Consider the following 27,094-nt stretch of genomic DNA (forward strand, 5'->3'; position numbering starts at 1 on the left):
GGGTAGGTTTTTGCGCTTCGCGTAGAAACATTTGTAGGACAGGCACACACAAGCCCATGAAGAAAAAGCTGTCACTCAACGTGAAGCTACAAGGGGTTCCATTATCTATGGAACTAGACACAGGGTCTGCCCTTTCCATCATTTCATTGCATACATTTAGGAAGATTTGTTCCAGTAGTGGGACTAAGGCCAAGTTAAGGCCTTCTGATATTGTATTAACTGATTTTCAGAACTCAAGAGTGTGTGTTAAGGGGGAGGCCACCCTTAACGTGCAATACAAGAGTTTTGAAGGTCCACTAGACTTGTTAGTAGTAGGGGGTGAAAGAACGAGTCTCATAGGACTCGATTGGTTTGAGGCCCTGGGGATACACGTCACAGGACTCAACAGCTTACAAACACTCGACCTACAGGAAGTCTGCAAAGAATTTGCAGATGTTTTCAGCCCCCAGCTGGGCACATTCAAAGGACCACCTGTGTCCTTAAAGCTAGACCCCACTGTCACTCCCATTAGGATTAAAGCAAGAAGGGTCCCTTTTGCTTTAAAAAGTAAGATTGACACTGAATTAGACAAACTAATCCAACAAGGAATCCTAGAACCTGTTGATTCCAGCCCATGGGAGACCCCCATTGTCACGCCTCTAAAGGCAAATGGGGACATTCGCATTTGTGCTGATTACAAATGCACACTCAATAAGGCATTGCAGCAACATGCCTATCCTGTTCCTGTGGTCAGTCACATCCTGGCCTCTCTCAAGGGGGGGCGTGTTTTTGCAAAGCTTGACCTAGCTCAAGCATATCAACAGCTGCCTGTTGATAATGATGCTGCCATAGCTCAGACTATTGTGACCCACAGGGGAGCCTTTAAGGTAAAAAGGCTGCAGTTTGGAGTGAATGTCGCTCCTGGGATTTTCCAAAGCGTAATGGAAAACACACTACGAGGTATACCAGGGGTCTGCCCCTACTTTGACGATGTCTTGATTGCAGGAGACTCCACACACATTCTAGCTGAAAGGCTTAGGGCTGTCCTGTTAAGATTCAGGAAATCAGGCCTTAAGCTCAGAAAAGACAAATGCAAGATTGGGGTGCCTTCTACTGAATTTCTGGGATTCAAAATTGATGCTGCTGGGATTCATCCTGCTGAATCCAAACTAACTGCTATTTTAGAAGCACCCAGGCCAAAGTCTAAGGCCGAACTTCAGGCCTTCTTAGGCCTCCTGAATTTCTACAATTCTTTTCTTCCACATAAAGCTAGTGTAGCTGAGCCTCTTCACAGGCTACTAGACAAACAAGCTGTGTGGCTGTGGTCACAAGCACATGAGGCTTGCTTTAAAGAAGTCAAGGCCTTGCTCACTTCTAACAGTGTTCTTGCACATTTCAACGAGTCTCTCCCTGTGTGCATCGCTTGTGATGCATCCCCCTACGGGGTTGGAGCTGTCCTGAGTCACCTCAGGTCTGATGGAACTCAGGTTCCTATTGCATACTACTCCAGAACATTGTCTTCTGCCGAGCGCAACTACGCTCAGATAGACAGGGAGGCTCTGGCTGTTGTTGCTGGAATTAAAAAATTCCACGATTTTCTATATGGCAGGCATTTCACGGTCTTCACTGACCATAAGCCTCTGCTGGGACTGTTTACCACACGTAAGCAGACTCCCCACATCATTTCCCCTAGAATGCTTAGGTGGTCTATTTTTTTTGTCTGCATATGATTTTTCATTACTCCACAAGCCTGGGAAAGAAATGGGCCATGCTGATGGCCTCAGTAGGTTGCCTCTGCCAGTAGTAGAAGCTGACCCCGCGCCAGCTGTCAACATTCTATCAATCCAAGCCTTGCCCGAGCTTCCTCTTAGTGCCAGGGATGTTACCGCTGAAACAGGTACAGATCACACACTTTCACGTGTCCGCTCCTGGGTCCTGTCCGGGTGGCCTGAGCACTGCCCTAGTCCTGAGTTTCAGAGTTTCTGGTCCAAAAGGAACGAATTGTCCCTTTCTCAGGGTTGTTTGCTTTGGGGAAACAGAGTTGTCATTCCCACCTCAATGAGGACTAGGGTCTTAGAATCCCTCCACGAGGGTCATCCTGGCATTGTTCGCATGAAGGCTCTTGCACGCAGCCACTTGTGGTGGCCTGCTTTAGATAAAGATATTGAGGCTAAGGTACACGCATGCCACATGTGCCAACGATCTCGCCCAGAGATGCCCCAAGCTCCTGTGCATAAATGGGAGGAAACACAGTCCCCATGGTCTAGGGTGCACATTGACTACGCTGGGCCCTTTCAGGGCCAGTTCTTCTTGGTCCTTGTTGACAGCCATTCAAAATGGCTTGAGGTTGTGCCTGTCTCGTCCACCACCACTGCAAAGACTATTCAGGTACTGAGGGGGATTTTTGCTGCACACGGGCTGCCAGATGTCATTGTGTCTGACAACGGCCCTCAATTCACCTCCTCCGAATTCCAAGCTTTCTTACAGGCAAACCTGATTCGTCATGCCACATCTGCGCCTTTTCACCCATCCACCAACGGTATGGCTGAACGCATGGTGCGCATCGCAAAGGACGCCTTGAAGAGACTCACCTACGGGGACTGGCATCACAGGTTGGCTGACTTTCTCCTTTCTTATCGCACCACACCGTCCACTTCTACAGGGAGAAGTCCAGCTGAACTTCGTTGGGGGCGCCAACTTACTACGAGACTTGACCGGTTGCATCCGGACAGACTGCCTTCATCTACCTCACATCCTAGGGCACCTAGACAACTACTTGTGGGTGCCCCGGTTTGGGCTCGCAATTACGGGCCTGGTCATACATGGGTCCCCGCTTCTGTGTCCAGGATCACAGGTCCTCTCTCCTACGAGGTTGCCCTGGACAACGGTCGTGTCCTGCGTCGGCACATCGACCAACTCCGCTCTAGGCGGGACTTTTCTGCTGAAACTCCTGGGTCTTTTCCAGGGGGGGAGGGGGACCCTTTGGAGCAAAGGGAAGGGCAAGAGCTACTGCCCATCGCCACTGAGGGAGCCACAAACGGCTCGTCCCAAGGTTCTGCAATTGCTCCGAAAAGGAAGTCTTGGAGCTTACCCACACAACAGGCACTCACGCCTACTCCAGCCAGGGAGTTACCCCGGGGGCATACTCACTTTCCACACACAGCACACAGCACTCCAGCAACGGAGGATACCCGGGGGCATCCCAACAAATCATTCCCCGCAAGAGAGCTGGCACACAATGCCCAAGGTTGGCCTGACCTTACCCCAAATCCTACAGGGGGTCAAACATACACAGAGCTAGTCGAGGAACCAAGTCCCGACTACAACACCCCTAGCACAAATCAGGGGACACCTGAGTTTTGGGAGAGTACAGAAACCCACACGAGCCCAAACACAGAATGGGGTTCAGGGAATAGACAGCCTCCTGACAGGTCTTGGACTGACCTAGGGGGTTCTACAGAGACGCCCAGCAGTGGCTATCACTTCAAGGGGCCTGAGGGTCTACAGCTAGGTAGGACAACCAGGTCACAAAGCAACAGAAGCCCTGGCCTGACGAGCCCGGTGGGCAAGCAAGCAGGCCAGGCATCGGGCACAGTCCTTGGAAGACACCAGGGCACAGTAGAGAGAACAGGCTCATGCCTCCCTCCAGTCAGGGGACTTATGCCAGTAACCCAGAGCTAAGAAGGTCACAGAGAGCAAAGAAATCTCCTAAGTACCTAGAAGATTACATAACATTGTTGGCAAGACAAAAGCCAGTAAACAGTGGGAACACTGGGGAGCAAATTGTCGTGTAAAATAAATGTTGTATGTTGATAGTAGTTTTAGCCCGGGGGAAAGGGGTGTTATGTCCCGAGCCTTTGCAAACGGCTCGGGCGTTTGCAGGCAGTCCCGGGCAGGTGCAAAGCTGCCCGGGACCAGACAGGCTGTCGCCAGCGCCGTGCGCATGCGCGGGTGCTGGCGCGGGAAAAGTAACCCATTTACCCGGGAGTTGCCTATATAAGAGGCTGTGAGGCGTTTGGGCTGAGCTGAAGCCATCTTCCTGTAAGCTGAACGCTGAATAAAAGAACCTGAGAACTCCAGCTGCTTCTCGTGTCTGTTTTCCCGCCAAGGACGCAACAGAAGGGAAAATAAAACAGGACAGAAATATTGAGGGAGCTTTTGAATTGATGACTAAATATTTATGCTTATATTGATGACTAAATATTTATGCTCCATATTTTGTATATGGAGACAATCTTTCTCAGAGCAGTTGCCCTAAAGCAGTGTTTCCCAAACTTGACAATTTTAAGGCATGTGGACTTCAACTCCCAGAATTCCACAGCCAGCGTTGCTGGCTGTGGAATTCTGGGAGTTGAAGTCCTCATGCCTTAAAATTGTCAAGTTTGGGAAACACTGCCCTAAAGCATGCTTCATTTTTTTCAATACAATCTGATTACACTGTCAACTGCAGCAATGATTATTGTATGGGAAGAGTATGTGGGGGGAGGTATATTTTTGATGTAGAAATTGCTGGTATCAGGATTTCTTCCTAACTTGGAGAGAGGTCCATTGTTTTGAGTTGTGAGAAGAGCTATACTTGAATCACAACCTGTTGGAGAGTTGTTTAATATCATATGAATTCTGCCCAACAGCTTCTTATGCCAAGGCTATACTCTTATTGGACAACCTGTGCTTCTGAAATTGTTACGTTCTTTTTCTGGTGTGGCAGTCAAGAGACTAATATACATTAATGTGGTCCTTTAAGACACAGTTGATGTCATCAATCTTGACTCTTGTTTATAGCCTCTGAAAGGTATACAAAATGTTTGGCCAGTTCCATCAACTGTTTCCCTTACGTTATGTTTCTGCTCTGGAAGTGGTTTTAGAATGAATAGTGGGGGCCTCTAAAACATTTCTTTGCTGCTTCAGACCTGCATGTATTTCCACATGTCAGTTCAATACTATACATGTTTTTCTCTCTTCTTTCCCATTCCTTCTCTGTTTCTGTCTGTCTAGTCACAGTCCATTAAAGTCAGCCCTTTATACATCATGATTCCAGGCACTCTCAGTGCTTCGTTCGCCTTCATGCTCCCTGTGGCAACCCCTCCAAATGCCATTGTATTCTCATATGGCCATCTCCAAGTATCTGACATGGTAAGCTGGCAGTTTTGCTTTCAACTGAAAGCATCCGTATCCAAGTTTTTAAAAAGAAGGCAAGGTTTTGTTTTTAAAGAAGAGTTATTTCCAACATCCTGGGGGCCAACCCAAATATAAAAGCTGGAATTATTTATTTGATTGAAGGGGATTTAAGTTATAAAGTTTAAGCTGTAATTCTGTGTAAGCTTCCTTTGAGTTAGTAATTCTATAGTAACTTCAAGGATATATCCAACTGACAGGAATATAGAAATGAAGTCCTTTTTTCAGACTTTTCAGTCTAATTTTCATTCCTGGGATTTTTGCTGATCTTCCATGGAAATAAGCAACCAGATCTGACTTTTGTTTGATTTTCACTATCCGCCATGGTAAGATAGATGTTGTGGCGCCATTGCAATTGGGTTTAAATTGGCTCAAATAAAACAAATTTTTCATCCTGAACTTGCTTTCTTTTGGGAGTATATCTTTAGGCACACCACTCAAAGTGCTTATGTGTCTGTCAGAAACTCTACACACTTGTTGTATGCAGAGGCTCACACAACAGGCAGTTTCTATAAAGCTGGAGAATTTTTTCTTCTACTGGAATGTAGACTTAAATAAAAGTTCTGTTCTGAAAAAAATGGATTTACCCTCATTTTGAAATATAAAGCTAGAGTTTCAATTTGGTGTCCAAGTGTAAGCTTTGAAGCGTTCCTACTACTATTTTAGAACTATGTTGAAATACCACACTTTACTTTTTGTAAAGTAGGATATAAGTAAATTACTGTTAGCACCAGGAAGCTCAGTGACTGTTCAATGCTATATGCATTTTAACCCTCCTGTTTCCATAAAACTAGTGTTGTAACTTCCCCTTTGAAGGCAGAAAATTAATTAGGAAGAAGCAGTAACAGAATAGACCCAGAGCTCCCATCCTGTCCCATAGCAGCTTGTCCAGGCTATTCCTGCAAATCAGCAGCATTGGATTTTTTTTCTTTGGAATATAATAGGTTTATATTTCTGTTGATTTGAACAATCTTGCATAATAATGAGTATCAGTTAAATCTTGAGTCTATTTTGTATGTGAGAAATTCAGAAGGTCCGGTGTTACAATTCCCCCAGTGACAATGTTTTAAATGAGGGGGAGGCTGTTGGTGTTCATTTTGTTCTTTGGAATTTCCCAGAATATGCCAAAGGGGGGAGCAAAGGATACTTGTACATTGTATTCCTGGAACAGGGAGAATGGTGTGATTCCCTTCCAGTTATAAAAACATCACAATCTGACATTGCCTAATGACTCCTCCTCTTGCCTACTCTATGAAAGAGCCACAGAACCTTTGGACTGCTCATTGTTTTCTTTGTTTCTTTCTCCTCCAGGTTAAAGCTGGAATTATGATGAACATCATTGGAGTCCTTTGCGTAACTCTAGCCATCAACAGCTGGGGGCGTGCTATGTTCCAGTTAGACACTTTTCCATCATGGGCAAACGGCACCCTAGGGAAGTGAAAACAAAGCCAAAAGCATTCTGCACTTGTATGGACGTCCTGTTCCTTTCTTGCCCCAATTTTTTTCCTCAAACCTTAGTTAACCCACTGAGGTCCAATTTTTTTGTCCTGAGTTGGGGCAGACCACCTGGAAAGCATTCCAGCCACATTTAAATGTTTGTGCTGCTTCCAGAAGAATCTCTGAGCAAACATTTCAGTGGCATCTCCTGCAGCCAGTGCTTGCCTAGCTGTGTTTCCAAGCACACCAGGGACAGAATATGGGTTCTTTAGAGACAAAACATGGGGGCAAAAACTGCTATGTTTAAATATAGAAAGAAAGTGGCTTCAGAACAGACTAAACTTACAATCATTAAGGTAAAACTGGGAGTATGTCAAGCACAGGCCTGATTAATTCCCTATATTGTCTGCCTGCAAATTAACCATTTTACATGTGACTCCTGCTACCTGATTAACTCACTCAGGCCAATCTTATTTGGGGAGACACAGAAAATGCCTCAAGACAAGAAGAATGTCTTTTCCACACTGGCATGTTGATCTGGACTATATAGGCTAACAACAGTCTGCTGTGTTCTGATTTTGATAGTTCCCAGCCAGGCAGAAATGCAATTGTGTCTTCCCGTCCCATTTGCAGGCCCAGAGCTAGGCAGCTAGCAGAAGGGGATATGGGTGGACTGGGGTGGGCTTGAAAGTGTGGGAGTAAAAACAAAACAGCCAGAGTTAAATGCAGGTAGCTTAATATGTTTAATGTTATTTAAATTGCCTTAAAATCAGTGCAATACAATTTGCATTTTGTTCATCTGATAAACATACATTTAAAAATATCTCAGTACCTTTGAACTCAGTGGCTGGAAAGTAGCAGATCAGTGAGCTATTGGATAAAAACTTGCCTTGAGAAAAGAGGAAGAGAAGATCTTTAAAATGCTAGATAAATATTCATGTAAGCCATCCAGAGTATCCTCGTATATATAATATTTCCTCCCTTAAGTTAAAGTTCTTTTTGTTGGGCCTTTTGAGTATGAGAAGTATATGTTCCTTTGCAAGAGTCAGGAGGAGGGGCATTTGGAGGACAAATATATAAAGCAGACCTTTAAGTTATTTTTCTATAGTAGTTTGCCTGACTTTGAAAACTTGTAAAAATGAATGTCACAAAATAATAATTCTTTTTTAATTGATGAACTTTATTTGATGTTTTACCTTGCTGTCTTCAATCAGTATGAATGACTTTAAACTAATTTTTAATTCTTCAGTTAAAGATTCAATGATACTTAAATTTCCAATGTTGACAGATGTTTATGTGCCAAAGTTGAATAGTTTTGCTCTTGAGTAATGGATGGGCAGGAAACTCTGTGATTTGATTCATATATTCAGCCAAGCCATCACATGGTTTGCTTCGTGTCAACATAGCATGTTGGATAAATCTGGCTATTGTGGCTTAGCCTGCTGTGTAAATGCATGAACAGCCTTGTGATTCTTGAAATAGTTATTCTGCCCAACTTCACTAGTGATTACATGAAAAGGGGAAATGCATTGTCTTCTGAGGTAATAAGGACTGGAGATTTCTGGTCATATGACTCCTGAGAAGAGACCAAAGAATGATAGCTACCTCCTACTTTCCCCATTACATCTAGGTTCGGACTAACGTATCTCCTTATTCATTTTGTGATCTGGCACCATCACTTTACATGGTGCTCGAGGGAATAGAGGCTCTGTACTCTAAAGGGGAAGATCTAGTAGGATCCCAGCTCCTGGTCAGGGCTCTCAGTGTTTGTTAGTCCTCTTGAAAGAGTTTGTTCTTACAAGGAGTAATATAGGCCTACTTGTGATGGGTACTGTTCAATTGTTCATTTTTTAAAAATCTCTTTTTAAAGATTTTATCTTTCATGAGCTTGTAGCCAAGAGGTTGTTGTTCTAACTTAATTATAAAAAATAAAAGTGAGTATTATTAATGGTTTCACATCCCACGATGGTTCTTGTTATCTGTCTGTGCCATGCTGAGCTCTTTCAAACAGTAGCATAATATGCAGAAACAACTTTTCCTATCACCTGATAAAGAAAATAAATCCAAAATTGGGAACACTTCTGAAGGTGCAGCCACACAATTTCCTCTCTCCCTTCCCTTTTTTTCTGTTTGCTGCCAGTATCTAAGGGCTCTGTATAGGCCCTACTCCTACATGATTGCAGGAAAACCTAGAAAGCATTTAAACCATTACTATGATTCTATATTGTATCTCAGAATTTATATATAATAGGGGTAAGGGAAAAAGACTACAGGAGAAGTCAATGCTAGCTCTTAATTTTTCATAGATCTTCAAATAGCTAGGAGTGATGATAATGGGCTTCTCTGGAGGGTACATATAATATTTCATCCTTCCCAAGGAGTTGATCCAAGAGCAAGTGATTCTGACAACCTCTGTGAGGAAAGTCCTCTAAACCAGTGTATCTCAGTCCACATACTGTATCTTAAAATTGCTAAATTTGAGAAACATCGCTCTAATCCATCTGATAAAGCAACAGAAAATTGGGATGTCAGTTTCTTGCTAGGTCCTTTGGTTAATTCTAAAGGGTGCTTACAGAACTCAGTTCAACACACACACACACACACACAAAAGAGGCTGATACAAAGGGAAGAATGTCAATTCATGAGAGTCTTGTAAAACATACAAATACATGTACAATATATGAGGGATTTTTTTTTTATCACAATGGGTAATTCTGCCCTGACTGAAATGGAAGAAAGTTCCAGGTAACCAACATAAGTGTCATTTTCTTTAATATAGGCAGACATATCAACACATTCCATCAATTTGCCCTACAACCCTCTGGGGCACCTTCTATTCTTTGGGTTCAGTGCTCAAATTGCACCAATGTCTGGGAACACAGAACTAAAAGAATCTGAAATAGCTTCACATTATGAGAGATCTTGAGACCTGACCAAAGTTTGACAGTAATACCTTTATATAAATCTGTAGTGCAACAGTTGTAGGAATGCTGTGTACATAGCAGTATGCTTAAAAAAAAAATACTCTGAGCTATGAAAAATACAAAAAAAAGGGCAACCAAAACGGGATTAGAATTGCTCTCCATCTAGGAAAAACAATAGTATTTGGAAGTTTTTAGTGTATAAAGGTGGTGTGTAAAAGTGGGTGTTTCTCAACATTGCCAACTTTAGGTTGCCTAGACTTCCAATTCCCAGAATTCCCCAGCCAATAAATCTTTTAATATGGCTAGAGTGGTTTGGGACCTCTTTCCATTAGCTATCCAGCAAGGGTGAAGGATAACCAGATTCTTAAATATATATATAAAAAAGGCAAAAGGGTTTGTTGAACAAGAAAAACAGCATTTTTTTTGGATTGGTTAATATTGAAGATTCTGGCAGCCAAAGTCCAACCAAGCCAACTTAAGCCAAGACTGTTTCATTTTCACCCTTGCTATGAATGTTTGCCACACTAAAGTTCTTGTAGAAAAGTTTTGTTTGTATTGAAGCTTCCTTAAGAAATTTTCATTGCCCTTATTTCACATTATAGGTTGTTGCTAATTGTTATTACAGGTGCCACCCCAAAGTGTTCAATATAAAATACACAGGATGGTATCTTGTTCCAAAAGATCTACAGAAAAAGTTAGCAATAATCAAGCTTAGAATGTTGGGGAAAATGCACTGCTAAATGTTTAACTGACCTGGATTAGAATGTTCTATAGACCCAGCAGTGTCGTGATGTTTGTTATGTTCTTTTGATCAAATAAAATCAGAGCAGCATTTCTCAACCTTGGCAGCTTGAAAATATGTGGACTTTAACTCCCAGAATTCTCAAGCTGGGGAATTCATAGAGATGAAGTCCACACATCTTCAAGCTGCCAAAGTTGAAGAGGGACATTTCACACAGTGCAAAAAGTTAAAATTAACAGCACAATGCAGTAAGCTGAGATCTATTAAGAAGCAATTTTTCCCTAGAACTGCAAAGAGGAGGCAACAGGATGGGGCTAAAGAGAAAGCAGAAGCAGGAGAGAAGGCAGACCCAGAGCCAAAATCAGATTTGCAGAATATTTAGGTGATCAACAGTCCTCCTTTTCTGAGTTCTGTCCTCCCTTGAAAAGTATCCTCCTACATGTCCTCCTTTTCGATATTTGAAGACTAAACTGCAGGGCTTTTTTTTTTTCTCATAGAATGCTCAGAACGGCATTCCGGCACCTTTTTTGATGTTTTTTTTCAACTTTTGCATGAGGTGTGCTACTCCCCCTATTGGCTTTCAAAAGCCAATAGGAATTGCTGCTGAGCGCGCCAAAACACCTGGCCAGCAAACTTTGCACATGTAAGTTGTCTGCAGCAAAGGCAAATTGGCAGGAACTTTGCACCCCTCCCTGCTACCCAACTACACCATCTCTTAGTTAGTCCCGAAGATACCTGGAGGAGACTGGAGCAGCAACGCCATGGTAGCTTTCTCTTGATCTTCGGCCCTGCTAGGGCAATAATGGCTGAGGGTGCAAGAGGCAGGAGAGGTGGGGCTGCTGTGGGCGGGGGTGTGAGGGGCGGCAGTGGCTGGCTACCCCCCGTGTTGTGGGAGCCTGCTCTACATGGGGCTGCACAGGGTGGGCAGTGGTGCTGGCGGGGCGGCTGCAGGCGGGATGTGTTGATGGTGGGCTGCCCCCCCTGGGAGCCGTGGGGCCCGCTCTACACGGCGGGGCAGCAGTGCTGATGGGGCGGCTGGGGGCGGGGGCGTGGCATGTAAGTATAATTACAATATAAAATGTTATTGTTACAAATGTTTTTTATTATGCATTTATCATATTATAGTGTATTCTGTATTACTGCTGCAATGAATAAAATATTTCTTTTATTTATGATATTTTTTTCTTCAATTTATTTGTGTCCTCCTTTTCATTGTAAAAAAGTTGGTCACCTTAAGAATATACACTATTGAGTCAAGGTCAGGATAGCATGTTGTGACTACAGCTCAGGCCCAGGCAGGGGCAGGAAAAAAGTCAGTTTTAATACAAAAGAGACCCAGATTTAACTCAGTCCTGATCAATTATATTGTGCAAACACCAAAACATAATCAACTGTGTGGCAGTGTCAAAACCTTACCTAGTCAGTTGTCCAAAATGACCCCACAACTCATAACTGGAGATTGAGGCTGTATTCACAATTTTTTAAACTTAGTTACTAGAGTAACCTATTATCTAGGTTTGCAAAATAGAGAACCATAAATTATATGAGTTAAGTATTTATAGTAGCCTTAAGAAAATATTGTCTCATTTTATCACTGGTGTGAATCAAGGAGAACTGCTCGGGTTTTAAATTAGCGTTAAGATAGAATTATATATAACTGTATATATAACTGTATTGTATAGAAGAATATGTTTTACATAGAGATCAAGAATTATGTATTAATTATATATATCAAGAGGGACAAATCGTTAGGAATATTTATTTTGGAATGTCACATTATGTCCATCTTTGTTTTTAACTGTATTATAAGTAAAAAACTTTAAAAAAAGAAAAGAAAATATTGTCTCCAGAAGATTAAACAGGAAAAAAGATGCTAAGGCTGATACCAATATATGGCCATCACAAAACTGTGCTACTTTTAATGGTAATTTTTCAGCTGGACTATAAAAGGAAATTCTCCTTGACACAATTGCCAAACAAATTCTTTGAAAAATCTAAGTATTTTCACAATTCTTTAAATGAAAAAAATTATTTATTATAGAAGTACAGAAAAAGAAGTAAATTGCTGGCGTTCTCCTCACCAACAAACTGCTTTGAGAAATTATGATAAATTTAAAAACACAAGATTTTCACCCATCTAAGAATATTTTACATTAATAGGTTACAAGTGAGGGTTCTGTCATATTTTTCGAAATATTTTCTCAGGCATTTCAGAAGCAGCATCACGGAAGAGTTACAGAAAACTGAGCAAACAATAAGCATTACAAACTGGCTGAAAGTGCCTCATAAATTATTTTTTGGTGCAATTCTTTAACTATTTAATTCTGAAGTTTATGGAGTTGTGGCTATCTTGTGGATCACTTTTGGAATAATTAAATATAATTTAATATAATATAATTAAAATATAACATTTTAATATAATTAAAATATATTTTTGAGATCGAATGTTCAAATTGATTTCCTTGCTTGGAATATTTTTTTTTCCAAGACCATCTTTAAACCTTTTCTTTAGTTTCCACCTTGAACTCTGGCTCTAGGAGTTTTGCCCAGACTTCATTATAGGGATGCATTTTGGATGATGGTTTGTTATATTGGTCTATCATCCACCTCTTTTCAGAGGCCCATTTCACTAGACCTCCTTGAAGATTGTATATCATGGAAGAGGTAATGAAATTTTGATTTGTCTCACAGCACAAGTAGTCATTCAGGAGCTGAGCTGTCATAGATGATCGATAGCCCACAGTACAGTAGCAAACAATGTGTCTGTGACACTTTTCATATTCTGAAATGGAACAAAAATTAAAGTTTTACACAGATGCATATGTAGTATGATGGCTGTATATGATACATATCACATTGTTCTCTTTCTGTGTAATCAATGTTATGTATGACACAAAAAAGGGTATAAACAAGTAAGCCAAATAAATTAAAAGCATAAGAGAAAAACGAAGTTTTAAAAAGGAAAATATAGCTAAAACTAGTTTTCAGCAACAGCTTTCCTTATTTTTTTGTCCTTCAGTCCTCATTCATTCTCTCTGGCTTTTTCAAGCAGGCTAGACAAGAGCTAATTAAACAAACACACAGAAACCAGGAATACCTTATAAGGAAGTTTTATTTAAGAAAAGTTAAGAAGCCATTATGAAAGAATTCTGGCTGACTGCAGTTTATCAAATAGTAGTATTCAAATTATTTGGGTCTATTTCTGCTGGCTTTACAAAAAGGGCCAGAAGAAATTATTTTTAGGCAGACATATACTTTTCATCCATTTCTGAGTGTGGTCACAGTCTCATTTAATATCAGATTGTTTACTTTTGATCATGTGAGAACAATCCTAATTACTCACATTTATATTCATCACCCATTCAAAGTCTTCTTGTTTTACACACATATTTAAGTACTCCTCTCCCACTGAACATGCTGATCGACATTTTTAAAGCAAATGGTTTGATATAATAACTTGCTTGAGTCTAGGAACTGGGAAGTAAGGATAGACCAATATTTTCCAAAATAGACCCGGAAAGAATTAAAAGAAAGAGTGTGCTGTGAAAAACTAAAAAGGCCAACTTGGTTCGGGATCTTTTCCATCAATTGAGTAGAATTTGCAATGTCATATTCTTTCAATCCAAAATTGTTTGCAAAAGGAAACAAATGAGAGAGCAATGGAAAAAACATCTGTATATGACAGAATCATAAAAAATAAAAAGGAAAATATAGTGGATAATATTACTGTATTTAGAAACCCCAAGAGAGAGGGCAGAAACAGGACATTAGACCAACTGTTATAGAGCTAGAATAGCCTGATTCCTGGTCATAGCGTCTCAGTGAAAAAGAGAATATTCCAAGTCTTCCAACTCTGAGCCTTTTGTGTGATAGTGAATAAGTATGGCCTCTTAGAAATCTAGGAGTATCCAACAACGGAAGTCATGCATGATTTATTGGAAAAATTCAACTCTGCTTGATGAAGATTATCTCAACAGTTTTTAAGCATATCTCATGTCTTTAAACACTGGTCGAACCTGGTCCATTTGAAAACCTGCACAAAGTAGAACTTTTTTCCCCCATACCTTGTTTGAGCCATGCTTTGAAACTTTCCTTTACAGCATCAGTTTCAGGAGGAACTAAGATTGCTTCTGGCAAGTGGCTGACTTCAAATTCTGCTAGACTTCGAGTATCCTAAGGCAAAAGGAATAAGCAAAAAAAAATCTTGAAAGGATTGAGCAGAATCACCAAGGGAATTCCTATCCCATCTTTTTCCTGCTTTTGTGTTCCTTCCTGACAGCGGGATCACTGCCTGAGAAGACGGAATAAAGGAAAGACATGTCGTATCATAAGACTGGTTATTTTTTCTCCAAAGATACCCAGCTTCCAGTCTGCTTAAGTAAGGAGGTAACTCCGCAAAAATAGGCTAGTAGAAAATGGTTCCAAGACAATGGCAAAGCTTACAAATTATATATTATATTGGAAAGAGTACTTTTCAGATACCCTCATCCCCAGCTTTTTTTTTTTTTTTTGCAGATCACTGGATATCTGTTGTCAAAAATCAGTACTACAGTCTTTCATTTTCAGGTAGGAAAAATGTGATATAAACTATAAATAGCAATAATTTTAATAGTAGAAAGTACATAATAAAGCAGATAACCTGGTAATAGCTAAGAATAGGAGGGGAAAAAAAACTAATTCGAGTTATGCAAGACCAAGCCTTAAGAACAAATGCATACAAAGCCAGAATTGTGAAGACAGCCACTTCTGCAAAGAAGCTGAAGAAACTGTCAACCACCTGGTTAGCTGCTGCAAGAAGATGGCACAAACTGACTACAAACAAAAGCATGACAAAATAGTAACAATGATGGAATGAAATATTTGCAAGAAATACCATTTGCCTGCAACCAAGAACTGGTGGGACCACAAAGCAGAGAAATAGAAAATGAAGAAGCTAAAGTTCTCTAGACAAGCCCTACCACATAGCATCCCAGACTTATCAATTGTCAAAAAGAAAGACAAAAATATCTGGATAGTGGACACAGCAGAACCCAGAGGCAACAGAATAGAAGAGAAAGAAATGAAGAAAATTGCAAAATGCAAAGATCTGCAAATAAAAGTAGAATGACTGTAGCAAAAGAAAGCAAAGATAGTAATAATAGCAATAAACGCCTTGGTGCAATCACTTAAAATCAGCTGGAGCACCACTTGAATACCATCAGCATTGACAAAATCATCATCAATCACCTGCAAAAGGCAGCTTTACTTGGAACAGGTCATATCCTGTGATGACATACCTGAGATGGTGTGTTTAATATCATCAAACAACATTTGCCTATCCCAGGTCTTGGAAAGGATTTGATAGATGGATAAAAATGCCAAATCCAGTCTAAACATCTGGTTGACTGTGGGACCAATGTAATGATTTATTAAATATGTGCTGTGCAACTCTCAATGAGTCTGGGCAGCTCATAACAAAGAAATTATAATCAAGCCAATAAAACATAAAGATAGTAGATTATATTAAGAGAATTCAGTATAATTTTTTAAAAGAGTTCTATCTAAGCCCCCAGGAATTCTATTCCTGCTCTCAGACATAATGCAGTCCTGCTTACATTATATTATTGCTACATGTGTTGCTTCTTGTAATTTTATGCCTTCTTCTGCTTCTTCCTGTATCATTGCACCTGGAACCTAAAGAGAACAGGTTAAAAAGGGGCAGAAATGAAGCCTTTTGAACAGATTTTACTGGATATTGCTGACAGGGCTCTCTAATAAGGTGACCAACCGTTCTCCTTTAGGGAGGACAGTCCTCCTTTTGTGAGTTCTGTCCTCCCTCGAAAAGTGTCCTCCCACATGTCCTCCTTTTCAATATTTGAAAACTAATCTGCAGGACTTTTTTTCCCTCATAGAACGCTCAGGATGGCGTTCTGGCACCTTTTTTGATGGATTTTTTTTTCAACTTTTGCATGAGCTGTGCTACTCCTCCTATTGGCTTTCGAAAGCCAATAGGAATTGCTGCTAAGCGCGCCAAAACACCCGGCCGGCAAACTTTGCACATGTAAGTTGTCTGCAGCAAAGGCGAATTGGCAGGAACATTGCACCCCTCCCTGCTACCCAACTACACCATCTCCTAGTTAGTCGCGAAGATACCTGGAGGAGACTGGAGCAGCGATGCCACGGTAGCTTTTTCTTGATCTTCAGCCCTGCTAGGGCAATAATGGCTGTGGGCGCAAGAGGCAGGGGCAGCGGGGCTGCTGTGGGCGGGAGTATGGGGGCAGTGGTGGCTGGCTGCCCCCCATACTGTGGGAGCCGTGGGGCCTGCTCTACACGGGGCTGTGCAGGGTGGGCGGTGGTGCTGGCGGGGTGGCTGCAGATGGGGTGTGTTGACAGCAGGCTGCCCCCTGGGGCTGGAGCCGGCACAGCTGGTGCTTTGGGAGCCGTGGGGCCCGCTCTACACAGCGGGGCAGCAGTGCTGGCGGGGCGGCTGTGGGCGGGGGCGGGGTATGTAAGCATAATTACAATATAAAATGTTATTGTTACAAATGTTTTTTATTATGCATTTATCATATTATAGTGTATTCTGTATTATTGTTGCAATGAATAAAATGTTTCTTTTATTTACGATATTTTTTTCTTCAATTTATTTGTGTCCTCCTTTTCATTGTAAAAAAGTTGGGCACCTTACTATCAAGCAACTGATTAGGCTTGCCCAGAACTACAGCATTCAGTCTTGGAAGACATCGGTGGTGCCTGGGAGAATATGAAGGGTTCATTTTAGAAGAAGCAAAATCACCCAGCTGAATGGAGCACTGCTTTAAGGTTGTAAGATAGGAAGTCTCCCAGGTATTATCAGTGGCCCAGTTCAAAAAATCACTGAACTGGCTATGGTAGTAGATTGATAAAGCTTCAAAACTGGTACAAATTTGAGGGAGTAAGTTGTTCCTTTAACCTCAGATGGGTTTTTATAATGTGATCCATGCTTAACAATGAATGAATTTTCTTGGTTCATACCACATGCCAAACTTTCAAATGACCATCCAATGACCAAGATTGCATTTGTATCACCATGTTGGCTAAAATATAGTTGGCTAGTTGGGGATTCAAGATGTTGTGTGAACAGATGCTCTCTAATGCTTCATCTTCAGACTAAAAACTTAATTAAGGGATAGTAAATCATCTGACCGAAACAGTAGCTCAAGAAAGCAATTTAAGAAACTAGACTGTTGTACAATGGACTTTTTGTAAATTGTGCCTCATCACCTCTGTTCCTTATGACTCCCCAAAACAGAACTGGCAGAACATTCAGATCTCTAATCAAGTATGTTCCCTGCATCATTTCAGGCACCGCTTCTCTATGATCTTTCATCTGTTGATGTGTAATGACAGAGGAAGAGTAAATAAATTGCAGGCTACATCCCAGTTGTTATAAATAAGCATCTTGCATGCACACTCTGTTCTATGACCTGGCTGAATGTAATATTTTTTGGTGTTTCTACACATTTTATAGGACATGTGCTAAAAATATATTGGAAGATTTTTAGATAATCTTGAGAAAGCTGGTTACACCCTGTTCCACTTTAAATATTCACAGAAGCATATGTACAAGTGCACATATAATCACACATATGCCAGGAAAGTGACTTCCATCTACAGTAACCAACACCTTGCTCCAGGCATTTTGCTGCTGTGAACCATAGGAAAAACTTACAAGGAATGCTGCAGAAGACAGATTCTCCCACGATCAGAATAAAGTCACTGAGGCTTAACACACTAAGCCTAAATTAATGAAGTACAATTTCTGTATTCACATAACTATTGTGCCCAAATATATAAAAATATTATGGCTTAATGTAATGACCATGCTATGACAATGGCTAAATCATAAATTACCCAACCCCCTAGTCTAGCATCTGGCGGAAATCCTGATTGTGTGTGCTGTTTTTTTTGTACAATTGGCAATATCTCTGATAGTTTTGAAGACCAAAAATTAGCCACAGTGGAATTAGATTTGCAGAGTGCATATGAAATTCTGGAGGAAATACAGTGTATCAGACTCTGAGCACATTGTATGTAAATAGCTTCATGATTCTCCTGAAAAAAAATGGAAAGGGATTCATAGTCAAATTCTCTGGCTAACAGGATATCAAGAAAGCAGCTGGATCAGGTCTTATCAGAAAAAGACAAATTTTGTAATCAGTCACAAAGTTAGTCACGGTTTTGCTAACTAGGAAAAGAGTGAAAATCCTATGCAGTTCAAAAGTATGAGGAGATACCAATCCTGGTCTCACATAGAATGTTAATTTTATATATAGGGCATTTGTCAAAAAAGGAGACTGTATTTCAAAGCATAATAAATTGGGAATAAATGTCCTATTCTGACTGATATGACCAAACTTTCATATCTTATGTGATGCATAAGAAATGAGTAGAACTGAAATGAGTAGGCTGGTAGCAAAGGGCAGAGTATAATCCAAGCAGTCAAAATGGAAGAGAAGGACCACGGGAGACATGATAGCAGTGTTCCAATATTTGAGGGACTATCACAGAGAGGAGGGGATCAGCCTGTTTTCCAAAGCACGTGAAGGCCAGATAAGGAATAACGGATGGAAACTGATCAAGGAGAGATTCAATCTAGAGATAAGGAGAAATATTCTGACAGTGAGAACAATCAACCAATGGAACAGTTTGGCTTCAGAGATGGGGCTTTCATCACTGGAAGCTTTCAAGAAGAGACTGGACTCCCATCTGTCAGAAATGGTGTAGGGTCTCCTGCTTGAGCAGAGAGTTGAACTATATGGACCTATACAAGGTCCCTTCCAACTCTGTTATTCTGGTTATGGCATTTGACTTTACTCAGTTTTCATTTCTGTGAATACATTGGCAGGCAAAATGAATTACAGCATATATTGCATATTCTGTTTATTTTTCTTTGTATAATGCATCTTGATGAACACCTGGAAAGCAATAAAGGTAAGATTAAAAAAAACCCAGAGTTAAATTTGACTCACAAAGATAACATTGAACAAGTGGATTGTCATTTTCTTCTTCAAGGATCTCTTTTCAACTTAGCCAACCTTTAGTCAAAAATTCAGGGGGAGTCCTGTAGTTAGTTATCTAGCTAACATATTTTATTAAAAGACCATCAGACTCTTATTTTTTGTTGCCATGAACTAAAATAGCTTTCTTCTTTGCATATTTAGCCGCAAGAACCAACCTTCCTTCCTTCCTTCCTTCCTTCCTTCCTTCCTTCCTTCCTTCCTTCCTTCCTTCCTTCCTTCCAGAAATGGAATGGTTCCCAAATGGCTGCTACAGAAGGGAAGAATCTGAATTGCAGGCCTCCCTCACCTTGATTTCCACCTCTAGTCCATCCATGCTTCCTGATCCATCTCAGATCCACCCACTGCTAGATTTAAATATTTGATTTTTCTTTTCTTTTTTTCAAAATGGCTCCAGCTTTTGATTGGCAGGAATGAAATGCCAACATTTATTTTCTGTTTCACCGAAATCTTTTACAGGGCACTGACTTCTCATGTGAAAAAGAAATCAGAATTGAAAGTTAAGCTGTGGTTTACTCTCTCCTTTGAACCCAGAGGCTATGTTTACTGGGGAGGGATTCCATTCCTTTTGTTGTGATAATAATAGTTTGTTAACCACTAAAGCCTCTTGATATTTCATTTTTAACAAAAACTAAGAATAAGTCCATTTTAGAAGGTTTTGTATCTTGTTTCCTAAATGAACCAATAGATTGGGGAAGATTATAGATTGAAACATTTATAATAGCTCATTGTATAAAAATAAACAAAACCGCTACTAAAAAAAGTCCAGTTAGATATTTCAAGGCTGCTATTATAAAAGGAAGGTTTAAAAATAATGCAACAAAGGAATGTCAACTGAAGCTTTGCTATTTGGGCTTTGTGGTTAACCACAGGGTTGTGTTAACTTCTTTCGGCAAGAGAATCTGGTTCAGTAGGCAGAGTGCCATGCTATTTTTGATCTGCCCCCAAATTTAATATGGCTTTCACTGAGCCCTTTTTATGATACTTCTTATTTCAGGATGTTGTAAGGCTTTTGCTAGTTCTCCTACAGGCAACTAGAAGACATTTTCATCCCCTCCCTTCCCCCTTTTCATGTATTGGAACCTGCAGTTACATCTCATTCAAGTAAATTCAAGCAAGCCGGGCTAGGAACCTTACTGTGAAGAATTAGAATTAGAATAACAGTATTTGTATATCTGAAGAGGACTGTTTTAAATGTTCCATGAAGCAGATCATTTGCATGCTAGGATTTTGCCATAAGCTCTCAGTTACAGGTAGCACCATAAACATCAGGGAATGGGCTAGTGATGCATCACAGCTGCACTTGATAAGCAACATGTTCCTCCAGAAAGGACTTTGATGGGGTTATCACTTTGAAGGTAATGACTATAGGATGACTTTTGATGGCTAGCAAGACTGACAAGCTAACTCATCTGTCAAAACTTGCTCCAGGCTTTGCACAATGGTTTTGCAGACATGGGTTGAAAAGGGATTATAGGAGAGGCTGTGTGGTGAAATAGCTGCAGCACACATCCCTCCTTTCACATATTTCACCTGTCAATATTAAAGAAGCTAGCAGGGAAGTGTCCACCATGGGGCAAAGCATTTTGAGATAGATCTGATTTCACAACTGTCTGTATCTAAGATAGTTGCCTGTCCTTCTCCCACATCTGACTTGGAATCATGTGAACCCAAGAAATATATGGGAAGCCATTAAAGCAAAAATAGCAGTAGGAAGGAGGAAAACAGTAAATGAAGCTGACAAGTACAGGGAAATTTGAGAAATTACCAACAGAAACCTAGTAATGAACAAAAACATGACTGATATTGCAAATATGCAAATGAAATGCAATAAATGTCATTTCAGAATACTGTTAATGTGGCATTTTGATATATGTCCTTTCTTTTTGACAAATAAAATAATGGTGCTGAAAACTGACATTAATACAACAGTCTGGTGATATCCAATGTATTCAGAGGGCAAGAAATGAAAATAAGTTGTTGATGTATTGACAATGTAATGAGCCTTTTATTTAGATTTGCAGAGATGGTATAGCCATGCTGTAAATACTTTAGATATACAAAAATGGGAACAAATTCAGTATTTTACCAGTTGGTATTATTTTTTTTATTATTTTTTTCTCCAGATTATTAAAAACTTGGTGATATTTCTAGGACTATATCTTGCTTGGAAGAGATTAATATTTAAAACTGTATAGCACACAATACTGGGGATATTAAGAGGTGGTTGAAAATAAGACAGGTAGCATATACATTTAATAATACATTATGTGTGTGTGTGTGTGTGTGTGTGTGAATATATATGTAAGAATAAGAAAAATGTGATCACAGCTGTCATGAGAATCTGATTCTTTGGGATAACTCTAGTTTAAAATGGACAAAAAAAACTTTCTTTGGAAAACATTAATGAAAAATGAAATAGTTACCCGTAATCACTTAATTATTTAATATATTTTTAAAACTTTTAAGCTCCAGAGATCGCATTGGCAAAGGAGAACAAGGTGCTCTGCCTCTCAGCCTCCCTACAGAGTATAGGCTGTATGGCACAATCCCTGAAGCGGGAGCCATTTTGGGAGTGGCTATGATAAATTGTGGCCCTTCTGAAAGGGTGCCCACTTCTGGGAAGGATCCATGCAGCCTTCATTGTGTAGGAAGGCTGCATGGTGGAATGGCTGCTTCCAGAAAGAGATCTACAGCATTGGAAAGGTAAGTCAGTGACAGAGTGTGGGGAGGAGAATGTGAGATCTAGCAGGTTGGGAAGCAGGCCCAAGGCCTGCAGGGATTCCAAGAGGCTGGAAATGGAACATGGGGTTCCTCAAGAGTGGTGGAGACCTTGGAACACCCAAAGCAGGCTATGTGTGAACTGGGGACGCATTGCAGTGTGGGCCTGGGCCTGCAATAGGTTTCCCAGGCCTTACCCATTGCTGAGGTACCTGGGCCTTAATGACCCACCTGGTCACTTAATGACTGCATTGGGGAGAGCAGGAATTGGGGTTTGTAAAGCAAAGTGATTATGTGGACACCTCATATAATGAAATCATGACTTGCAACTCTAATGAAAAGACTGCATTACAGTTGTAAGTTGAAGACTATTTGTGTATGGAACTGCAAGGCCACTGCTTCCTTGATCATCTTACCCAGGAATATTTGAGGTTTGTCTATAATTACAGATATCCTCTGTGTACAATAAGGCCTTTTTCATTATAACAAAGTTTCCTTTAAGTAGGTGGGAATGGATCTGACACTTAAGGATGCTTATCTCCCTTAACCATGAGCTAAGCACAAACTGTCTGATTTAATCAGCTGGGTGGAGCAAGGATTGAGCAAGTGAGTACAACCCTGATACCCCAATTCTGAGTTATGTCTTGCTCAACTTTGTCCCTGAAGGGCAATTGTTCTCTGTGAGCTTTCTCAGTGTTATCTACCCTGCAACATGTTGATGAAAGAGACACTGCACACTATAGAAAAGCATCACTGGCATCTTTTGGGCAAACACAATTGTGATGGAATGTCTAACAGGTTCTGGGAAAGTGGAGGAGGAAATAGGACTATTGCAAAAGAGGCATCTCAGCATGGGGGGGGGGGGAAGTGTGAGAAAGAGGCTCAGAGTAACTCCTTCCTAATGCTAGGGATATGTTGAGCAGGTCAATTGCCCTGACAGGCTTTCAAGTTTCTATTTTGCTACTATTACGAATAAAAATATTTTTGAAAATCCTAGTGTTTCTTGTTTCCTGAGTTTGTCAGCCTTATAGAGCTTGTATCAATAGATATAAAGAAATAGTCCTTCTGCATCCCGTCACAGAATAGGATTTCACATGGGACTTACATATGTCTCACTTCATTTTTGATCTGACTTTCCAAGAGTTCCTCCACCTATGCTGCAGCTTCCACCTATCTGATTTTTTGCTCTGTGCTGCCAAAGGCATCTACTTAGCTCTGCTAGAGGGAAGAAGAAACATGTTACAAGGGCACTTACCCTAGTCATTTTTGTGTTCTATAGTTCAGCCAGTATCCAACAGTTTTACTAACAGACAAGATGGAAATTCTCAAACACTTAGATTTTTTGGCTGTTTCAGCTGTCTCAATTGTGGCAGAGATTTATGGCAGCCATCAATTCATGACAACAGAGTTATAGACAGATCTTTTAAATCACTGACTCCAGCTAAACAGGTAGTAAAGAACTACAGAGATGATCTGTGGGAGGCTAGGCAAAGACTATAGTTACAAAAAACATGCTTTAAGCCCAGGAAACAGTAAGTGTGAGAAAGAGCTTCATATTGACTACTCCCTAATTCACTGAGATATGGGCAAAGGCAGTCAGGTTTTCATGATTCTGTTCCTATAGTATAGCCTATGTCAACAAAGTATAATTCCAGGAAACATTTGGAGACTGTTTTCTGATCTGACTTATTTTAAAGGCCTAACATCAGTAAACCAAATCTAGCATGGGTTCTACTGCATGTGAGGGCCAGATAACAGTAGCTGCAAGTTCATGATGGCTCTGAAATCCCTCAAGACAAGCAAAATCTAGAATATTTCACCACCTTGCCAGAAGTCATTGTGGCTAATTTAAAAAAAAAAAAAGACAAGACTATGCAGTGGGATGTTAATGTTCCTGCCATCCAGCTAACCAGCAAAATCAGCAGACTATTGGATGGAACTTCTGATTAGTAAGATGCAGTTTCTATAGACTACCATCACACTACTAATCACAGAGTAATTCAGAGGAGCTGGTAGGGATTAATTCCTGCCACCCCTTCTCAGCTTTATTTTTATAATACATTTCAGGATGGTGGCACTTTTATTGAGAATGTTCTTGTGAATTTAGCCTGTTTGGAAAACTGCAGACTTAGATTTACATTCACATCCTCATGTGCAAAAGACTGCACTATGTCACATACAGATTATCCTTAGACTCTCCCATTGCTGAAGGTAAAAAACAATTTGTTTTTTAAATAGTAAAGTCTGTGGAGAGAAGATGGAAAACGAGGAGGCAGTCATTTTTCCCTGCAGACACTGATAAACATTTGGAATTTCTAAGAACCTGGAGAAGCTCAGAAAATTGAACTATTCGCTTCAGGAATGTAGAAATAAGTAAAATGTATAATCCAGACATTTGTATTAAGTTTTTTATTTCTATTTTCTGTGTTGTACTAAATCTTATTTCCTTTATTTTCCTGTACAAATTATTTTTGCTGTTCAATTGTTTTTCAGGTTATGTTGATAAAGATAACAATAATTTAGAAATCTGATCTGAACCTTCTTCCAGACTCTTTATAGTGATTTGGGGAATAGTAGCAGACCACTGCCCCCTTGTGATCTGTCTGGAGCATTACATTTTCTTTTGGAATCTTATGTTCTTCCATATTAAATGTTTATTTAAGCATTGTTTCAATTGTTTAATCAGCAGCTGACCTGGCATTAAAAAAATAATATATTTAGTTTGGAGGGCCTAAAGTTGTCAGCTGGATTCTTTGGTTAGATTGCCACTTGAAAGGAATTCCTTCCTTTCCTGCAAGAATAAGATTGCAGCCTCTCATGTATCTGGGCGCAGTGGTTAGAATGCAGTATTGCAGGCTGTCTCTGCCCACAGCTTGGAGTTCAATTCTGACGGGATCAAGGTTGACTCAGCCTTTCATCCTTTCAAGATCGGTAAAATGAGTACCCAGATTGTTGGGGGCAATAGGCTGACATTGTACACTAGCCAGAAAGTGCTATAAAGCACTACGGGCAGTATATACCTCTCTAAGTACTATTGCTATCTCTACTGCCAGTTACTCAAAGGTCCACTCTCTACATCTTCCTGACAATTTTTATATTGCTGGTATTTACAGAAATGACATGAATCAATCTGAAAAGAGAAAGGGTAGGAAAACCCTGAAGATTTGCCAACATAGTATTCCATGTGACATGGTGGTTTTATAGATCTATCAATTGATACAACCTAATGCCATTAATCTTATTAACATATTGGAAAACTTTCTGCATATCCAACCAAAAGGCAATGATTCAGCAAAGGAGAAAGCAACTTACAAGAAGGAGAAGCTCTCCTGGTTTATCTTCCATCCACTGCTGGAGGGTTTGTGTTGTTATTGACTTGACTCCTGGAAACCGTTCTTCAATCCATTTGATCACCAAAGGTCTCATTTCAGAGGGTTCCCTCAAACCTGAATCTTCAAGGTCTTTTAAAAATTGGTCAGCCATTGGCTTCTAAGTTTCACTAAGTGAGAACTTTCAGCTGTAAAAGTAAAAGTTGATTGCAAAAATTCTTGACAAAAATAGCTTGCAAACAATTTTGATAGCAAAGCGTATTTCTTTAGTCAATATATCTTTAAAATATGTTTAAAGTGGTATGTGTGTCTCTGCCTTTTGCTTCTCTTTCCCTACAAGCATTCAGAATTCGACTTCTGGATGAATAGTACACGAAACTTGAACAATGAAGAAAACACGATTGCAAAGGGAGGAGACACAGTCACGGCAAAAAGTTAACATTGCCTCCTGTTAACAAATGAAATCACTCTGCCCTTTGAACACTTGAAAACAAGAGGAGCCAAAGAGGAAAAAGGTGAGATCAAAAACAAGATGCATACTAAATTCTTCCATTATGAGTAGTGTCATGTCATTCCACTGATGTGCATATAATAGTCTAATTGCAGTTAACATATATAAAAACAAAGTTTTGTAACTTTTTTCCAGCTTTTTGTCAATCAGTCTCAAAAAAAACCCCTCTGGCTTCAACTGCTACAATTTTTTAAAATCTTCTGAATGAATGTATGTAATTGAATCCATTTTTCATCTTTTTATATGTCCACCAAGTATGGTAAAATGTCCCCACATTTCCTGTATAAATTTAAAGTACCTTTATACATTCTAGAATTTTTCCCCGATGACATATACCAGTGATGGTGAAACTTTTAGAGACCGAGTGCCCAAACTGCAACCCAAACCCCACTTATTTATCGCTGGGTGCCAGGTGGGCATGGCCCACTGGGTGGGCATGGCTGTGGTGGTCATGGCAGATTTGGGGGAGGGGTGGCCAAGGTGGGTGTGATCACCTCAATGTTGCTTGTGGGGAAGAATGTCTGTGGGGGCCAGGCAGGGTTGGAGATCCAAGGGCTGGCCTCTGTGTGCAGGGGCTGATGGTGTCAAGCAGCAGCTGCCCTGCCCCCTGCCTCACCTTTCCCTGTGACAATGGCACCCCCGCCTTGCCTTGCCTTGTGTCACCCTGCGGGACGAGCCTCCTGCCCACTACCTCACCTGCCAGAGACCCCCTGGATCTCCAACCCTGCCCTGCCCCCACATCTGTCCCTCCCCACGAGCAACATCGAGGTGATCATGCCCACCTTGGCCACACACCCCAAATCTGGGATGCATTTAGCCATGTGGGACCTCAGCAAGTTAGCGGGCAGCTGGTTGAAGAGGGACAATTGCCATCTCCTGGGCATGGTGCATGTGCCCAAAGAGAGGGCTCTGAGTGCCGCCTCTGGCACGCGTGCCATACGTTTGCCACCACTGACATATACTAACATCATTTTATAAAAATTTTTTTAAAGGTGATAATATAAACTTCATCCTTTTCAACCACATTCTCTCATTGTTCCATTTATATGTTGTAACCAAAAAATAATAATAATTAATTTGATCATACTTGTTTTTCTGTTTCAAATTTCAGTAGACGTTTATACATTTTAGAAATAACATGTTCATCATTTGTACATAGTTCTGTTTCGAACTCAGTCTTACAATGTTCAAAACCAAAAGCTATTTTATTTACTTTAAATCTTTCTAGTAAGTGTATG

General features: G+C 40.5%; 2 protein-coding genes across 2 annotated transcripts in view; one reads left to right on the forward strand and one right to left on the reverse strand.

The window, feature by feature from the left end:
- SLC13A5 (solute carrier family 13 member 5) overlaps positions 1 to 8,554 on the forward strand; it is a 33,909-nt gene extending 25,355 nt beyond the window's left edge. The window contains exons 11-12 of the mRNA XM_039346183.1: positions 4,975 to 5,112; positions 6,466 to 8,554. Coding sequence (XP_039202117.1) covers positions 4,975 to 5,112; positions 6,466 to 6,594 — 267 coding nt within the window. The 3' untranslated portion in view covers positions 6,595 to 8,554. The remainder of the gene's footprint in view (positions 1 to 4,974; positions 5,113 to 6,465) is intronic.
- Positions 8,555 to 12,148: 3,594 nt separating this feature from the next.
- LOC120309199 (adenylyltransferase and sulfurtransferase MOCS3-like) lies at positions 12,149 to 25,794 on the reverse strand. The gene is made up of 3 exons (XM_039346184.1): positions 25,329 to 25,794; positions 14,322 to 14,430; positions 12,149 to 13,039 (listed from the first exon to the last, which is right to left on the reverse strand). The coding sequence occupies exons 1-3, from the start codon at positions 25,497 to 25,499 to the stop codon at positions 12,753 to 12,755; spliced, it is 567 nt and encodes a 188-aa protein (XP_039202118.1). The 5' UTR covers positions 25,500 to 25,794; the 3' UTR covers positions 12,149 to 12,752.
- Positions 25,795 to 27,094: the final 1,300 nt, after the last annotated feature.

Source organism: Crotalus tigris, unplaced genomic scaffold (assembly GCF_016545835.1).
Source record: "Crotalus tigris isolate CLP2741 ecotype Arizona unplaced genomic scaffold, ASM1654583v1 scf7180000017987.690289119674:8195010, whole genome shotgun sequence".
In the NCBI taxonomy this organism is placed as follows: Eukaryota; Metazoa; Chordata; class Lepidosauria; order Squamata; family Viperidae; genus Crotalus; species Crotalus tigris.

Coding starts and splice junctions, on each gene's coding strand:
- LOC120309199 (XM_039346184.1), bottom strand. CDS start 25,499: ATGGCTGACCAATTTTTAAAAGACCTTGAAGATTCAGGTTTGAGGGAA. Junction 14,431..25,328: donor CAGGAGAGCTTCTCCTTCTT/GTAAGTTGCTTT, acceptor CTTTTGCCTTAG/GATACTCGAAGTCTAGCAGA. Junction 13,040..14,321: donor CAAAGCATGGCTCAAACAAG/GTATGGGGGAAA, acceptor GTTCCATTTCAG/AATATGAAAAGTGTCACAGA.